Source organism: Primulina eburnea, chromosome 6 (genome assembly GCF_022965805.1).
Source record: "Primulina eburnea isolate SZY01 chromosome 6, ASM2296580v1, whole genome shotgun sequence".
In the NCBI taxonomy this organism is placed as follows: domain Eukaryota; kingdom Viridiplantae; phylum Streptophyta; class Magnoliopsida; order Lamiales; family Gesneriaceae; genus Primulina; species Primulina eburnea.
Window position 1 is genome coordinate 1053942 of NC_133106.1, and position 6324 is coordinate 1060265.

Below are 6324 nucleotides of genomic sequence, written 5' to 3' on the forward strand. Positions count from 1 at the left end.
CACGAGCCACCTAAACTAAGCCGAGCTCGAGCTCGTGAGCATATTATCGAATATGTTTGCGAGCTTATTATCGAACATGTTTACGAACTCACGAGCCGAATGTCCTTAGACTTGAGCTTAGTTTGATTAAATTTTCGAGCTCGAGCTTAGCTTAATATGATTAACAAACGAACTTAAATTAAATTTTTATCGAGTCGAGCTTCGAATAGCTCGCAAACCATTTAGTTCATTAACATCCCAAGCCACCACACCATATCAAGAGATCAATTTTATTACAAAGTGGGGCAGACTAATTCACTAGAGGAGTGGTTGGCAAATTGAAGGAGATGCGTACAATTTTTTTTTTTTTTTTGGAATTTCGTTTTTGGCAGAGAATAGTTTCTATTTTATATATACGACAAGTGGGCATATGTTCATATTCAAAACGTTTTTGTGGTCTCCAAATACAAAAATCCTCCATTAATTCTGCATTTTTAAATAAAAAATGCATATAAATATATCCAGTTTTATGCAATATTTATAGATAGAAAAACCATGCACAAATATATGATGGACAAAATTTGTATAATGACAAGACCTAGCTAGTACTATGAGCTATTTGGAGGGAAGGGAGAGCAAGTTGCATCGTGGGTTTTTGTCATCTCTTTAATAGCTTACCCACTCCTCTTTCGTAATCAATTCAATCACTGATATTTCTTCCTTTTTATCCTCCCTCTATTTACTGCTTCTCCATTACTGGAGCTTTGATCCAATCCATATTATATTAATATTTCAAGAAAACAAAAGTTTCAATGTACGAGAAGAAATTACTAGAATGGATCAGCCGCCTACCAGTTTGGATTCCAACTCCGCAACAACAGGGAGTAGTCATGCATCAAACAAGAGGTGACTTAGAGCTCTGCATGTCTCTCAAACACAAACACACACAGATCTAGCTAGCTAGAGCAAGTTCTACGAGTTTGGTGTCTATTGATTTTTTATTTTTGTTTTTTGTTTTTCAGAAAGTACAATAATAATATGGGTGGCCAGAGGGTTGTGGTAGCTGTGAAAATAGAAGGAAATGGTAAAAAACAGAGAAGTGAAGGGTCTCCTTCTGACTGTTGGTCTTGGAGGAAATATGGCCAGAAACCCATTAAAGGATCTCCTTATCCGAGGTCCATCATTCATTTTCCAAAAAAGAAGCGATATTAATTTATCATAATTAATTTCATACCAAAATCTTTGATAGCATCTTTCTTGAACCTAGTCTTTCATTCCGTCTTGATTAATCTCAAATGGTTGATTGAATATTGCTGCAGGGGTTACTACAGATGCAGCACATCCAAGAATTGTTCTGCAAAGAAACAAGTAGAAAGATGCAAAACAGATGCAACAACGCTCATAATCACCTACAGTACTTGTGCCCACAATCATCCAGATCAGCCTGATAGTCGGAAACAAGAACCAGAATCTAAGCATGAACAAGAAACTCCCTTTAAAGATCATAATAATACTTATAATAATATTGATCAAGGAGACTATCCCAAATTTACATTCAACTCACTTGAAGATCACCTCGTCGAAGAAAACCCATACAATGAAGATCTTCAGCTGTCTTCTCTTCCGCTGGATTTTTCGGAGTTCAAAACTGAGGAAAACGACTTTTATGATGAACTTGAAGAACTGCCCACTTCTTCATTTTTCACTGCCTTCATGAGAAGTGATTTTTGTGACAGAAGGATTCTTTTGAACCCTTTTTGATCAGGCATGCTTTCAAGGTCCGTATTATTAGCGACGTGTAATTTCCAGTTTGTTAATGTGGAAAAAGCTATTTCTTTTGCGAGACTTTGATCTGATCCCAACTCAGATTGTTAATTAATTTTCTACGGTTGTGTTTACTCAAGACTGCGGAGAGAAAATTTTGTTTAGTTTAGTTGATTAAAAAAATTGCGACTAAACAAAAATCATAATTTTGTTCTTCAATTATGATACAAAGGTATATTCAGAGTTACATACCAATAAATTATTTATTTTTACCATAAAATTATTTTTCTTTTCCTCCAAATTGATCAATCACCTAAACTAATATAATTTTATTCCCTTGCCATAAATTTTCCACTTCACCCGCGTTTAGGGAGACAATTAGGTCAAGGGAATTTAGGGGGAAGATGATAAAACTACGTAAGAGAATCAACCAATTTGAGGAAAAATTAACCTCGCAAATATATATATATATATATATATATATATATATATATATATATATATATATATATATATATATATATATAAATTCTTTTTCTTTATCCATTATTCAATATATATAATCTTCTTGGTGATAAATTTCGAAAAGTTATAACTTCTTTTCTGCTGAGTATTACTGAAAAAATGAGTAATTTTCACAAAATCCTCTTTGCTTATATGATCCATTAACATATGATGTATTGATAAATATCTTTCCATGATAGTCCACGGTTCTTATTGAACATCTTTTTCTTCTATAAAAAAAATTATATCATTATGTGAATTTTTGTAAATAATACTGAATCATTATCACATTATTTAATAATATTGACATATGATGTCGTAGATTCAAAACTTTTTTCTTTGTTTGGATTTTAAAAATTCTTTATATAAAGAATTATCAGTATTCATGTTATTACTAGATGAAAAACTGAAAATATTTTGAGCTATTAGTCTCTATAAACTATGTTGTGCTACTATATGAGGGGTTTTACCCTTGCCACCTCTTCCTCTATAAGAGGAATCACCACGACCTTGAACACTGATATATGTAAATAAGATAAGTACTCACGGGTTAAAAAATTTGGTAAATGATTATCTTCATCTTTTTTTATAAAGGATTTCAAAATCAAAAGGAGCCAAATGAGCTTGTCATTTAGCCAACATTTTTTTTTAGAAACATCATGTTTGAAATATTTTATAAACATAAATTTTGCAGATTTACAATAAGTTTTTATGATAAAATTTTTTATTATATAAATCATCTTGGAAATTTTAAAATGCATTTAACAATAGCTAAAATTCTTTTACTATTGTAGAATAATTTTTCTGAAAATTATTCAACTTCCTAATAAAATCTAATAAGATATTCATGCTATGTTTTGGGATCTATTTGTTTAAAATTCCTCCAAAACCTATATCAGAAGCATTAGTTTCTACAAATTTATCACATTGGGGATTTGCAAGCATAAGCTAAGGCAGATTTTTAACTTTTTCTTTAATATTTTTGTTGGAACATTTCATGTTCGCAATCTTGATTTCGATATTAACAAAGCTTGTTATTTTATTTCTAATGATTTTACCTAAATGCGCAGAAATTGAAACTGACCAGGATTCGAACTGATAAGTTATTAAGCCAAAACTGAAGCTATCGTGATGCAAACTGAAAGCGCCAACTGATCGCCCAAACTGAACATGTTCAACTGATATATTAAAGATCAGTTCAACTGATGATCCAAGTGATAGAAGGTTCAGCAGAAAAGACATTCAGAAGCCTGACCAGCTGATGAAGAGCTCAACTGATGAAGAGCCCAGCTGACCAGTTCAATTGAAGCAGTGAAATCAGTTCATCTGACGAGCCAACTGATTTCACCAAACTAGTTCAGAACATCAGTTAGAAATCAATCAGTTTGCAGAAAACGACAAGCTTATTCAAATGGAATCTAGCTTTGCACATTGAGGAAAAGCTTTTGTCCAGCCAAAGGACAATAATAGACGTTGCAGCAAAGCTTAAAGACAAAAACATTCTAGGATGGTTGTCGGAAAGTAAAGATGTATTTCGAGAAACGAATTCAAACTGCAAAGAAGTGTTGACTGGAAGGTGCTGCCTCCAGTCTAGGCTATGTGTTCAGTTAGACAGTAGTGTAAGTCCTAAGCTGAGTGGGTTTGTACAAAGTGTTGTATAAATCAAAGTCTTCAAGTGGAACCTAACTGAGGTGGTAGAATGGGTGACGTAGGAGCAGTTGAAGTCTCCGAACATCTATAAACATATCTTGTGTACTTAACTGTTTAACATTTGTTTTCAAAATGATTTGATCAGTTCGAGCTGTTATCAATTCAGTTCTCACCATAACTGAACTGATATATGCAAGAATTGATCTCCCTTATATCAGTTAATCAGTTTTAAAACTTAAAAAATTTTAAACTGATTAGCTTTCTTAACGAAGAATTATTTCGAATATTTTCCGCTTGGTTTATAACCAAACTCGATCTAATTCATCGATTTTTACATTCTTATAACACGAGCTATGCAGTTCATTGAGAATATTGTGTTTGAAACACCCTCGCAAATGCCCCAAACCGATTCATCAATTTTTAACAGCTTCAGTGTGCTTATTAGACCAAGGTAAATGATTTTTCCTTAATCTATCATATAAGATAACAGAATATTCAGTAAGATTTTTAATATAAGGAGAAATATAATTTAAACTTCTTAAAAATCTTTGAACTGAGTTTTATCAGTTATAATATCAGGAAATTTTGAACCAAATTCGATACTTCTTTAATTATGAATTATCTTTCCTTTTTAAATCATATGACCAAGAAATCTAATATTAGTTTGAAACAAAATGTAACGTACCGTACTTTTTTACTATTTAAAATTTGCGGAAAAATTAAAAATTTTCTTAAATATAAAATAACCTTTCAAATTGTGATCAGATACAAAGTTTGCTAAATAAAATACTTGTTCAAAACATCATAAATCAAGACATAAAATCAGAAAATTTGATCATTTCATATAAATTTCAAAACATGAGCGGTCCTCGGGTTTAGCCTCCCGCTCAGTCCAAGCCTGCTCCTTGGTCCCCACCTCTAGCCTCCTCATAAACATTCTTCACATGCATCGATCAAGTCTAGTGAGTTTAAAAACTCAACACGTATAAACTGGAAGTAACAAGTACTATATAATAAAATCACACGCAATTTTAAAATAGGACATACATACTTAAAACTTGAACTTGCGTATTAAAACTTGAACATACGTACATACATACTTAGACGTGCCATCAACATAAACTTTTCTTAAACATACTTGCATACTTGAACATACTTTAACATACATAACTTCATCATTTTTGCTTAGAGATATGTTTCAATGCAAGTGACCCATAACATAGTTCGCCTGATCAGACTAAACCACAGTACTGGGATGACAGAGACGTATCCACTGCCACATACATGATATCCCCGTTCATAATTTAACGGGCTGATTGGTCCCCGTTCATAATTTAACGCTTTCCAATCACGATCTAAACCGTTCATAATTTAACGAGCGGATTGGTCCCCGTCCATAATTTAACGCTTTCCAATCCTAAACATAATTTGGTCAGAAGAAATTTAGCATACCTTAAAAACTTAAAATATTTTCTTGCACGTCAACATACTTACTTGGCGTTGAGGGATTCGTTGGACTTCGATTGGAGCCGTTGCTGCACATACTAACATAAATTATTAACTTGTATTACTTAGACGTAAATATCATGCTTACTTATGAGCTCATTCAATTCCTTAGGACGTTCTAAAATTCTCATGACTCGACCTTGTAAATCATTGTACTACACCATGACATCGAACCTCAAAGCATACTATAAAATTTTTCCCAAAATATGAAGGACATGGACCCTGTGCCTGGACCCGTGCATGGGTCCGTGTAGGTTCGAACACTGATGACTCGAAAAGAAGGGAGGACACGCACCTTGTACTAGGGTCCGTGTATGGGCCCGTGTAGGTACGCAAAAGAAGTACTCGGGAAGAAGAAGGGACACGGACCCCGTCTGAGGGTCCGTGTGGGCTCGCTAAATCGACACCGAGAAGAAATAAAGGCACGGACCCCGTGCCAGGGTCCGTGTTCGGGTCCATGTACCTGCGCTATTTAGAACCCAACGAGAATTCAATACATGAGTTGCTTATCTTTCTAGACTCGATTGTACGGACCATGAAATGACACCCCGAGACCCTTCCTAGCATACCATAACATTGAACAAACTTGTACAAACATTCCAAAGCAACGACGTCCACCCTACTACTCATAAAAATCAAAAACATAGCAATTGACACTAAATCGTTTCCTATAACTTCTAATGGATTCAAGTGTCTATCGACACTAACCGACAATCCAAATGCCAATCCAACATTATACTAAGCATACATAAATGCAGCAACGATCACCCGTCGATCCCCAACAAAGCCTGCAACCATAAAACTTCAAGAACATATCAATATCATAATTTTCTGAAAACGCAGTTTGAGCAGTCTCATGAAAACACCATAACTCGCTCAATTTTTATCCAAATATTTTGAAATTACTGTAAAATCGAAGGT

General features: G+C 33.9%; 1 protein-coding gene across 1 annotated transcript; it reads left to right on the forward strand.

Annotated features, from left to right (window-relative positions):
• The first annotated feature begins 604 nt into the window (after positions 1-604).
• Positions 605-1903, forward strand: LOC140833284 (uncharacterized). The gene is made up of 3 exons (XM_073197663.1): positions 605-885; positions 1002-1154; positions 1299-1903. The coding sequence occupies exons 1-3, from the start codon at positions 815-817 to the stop codon at positions 1738-1740; spliced, it is 666 nt and encodes a 221-aa protein (XP_073053764.1). The 5' UTR covers positions 605-814; the 3' UTR covers positions 1741-1903.
• The last annotated feature ends 4421 nt before the right edge of the window (positions 1904-6324 follow it).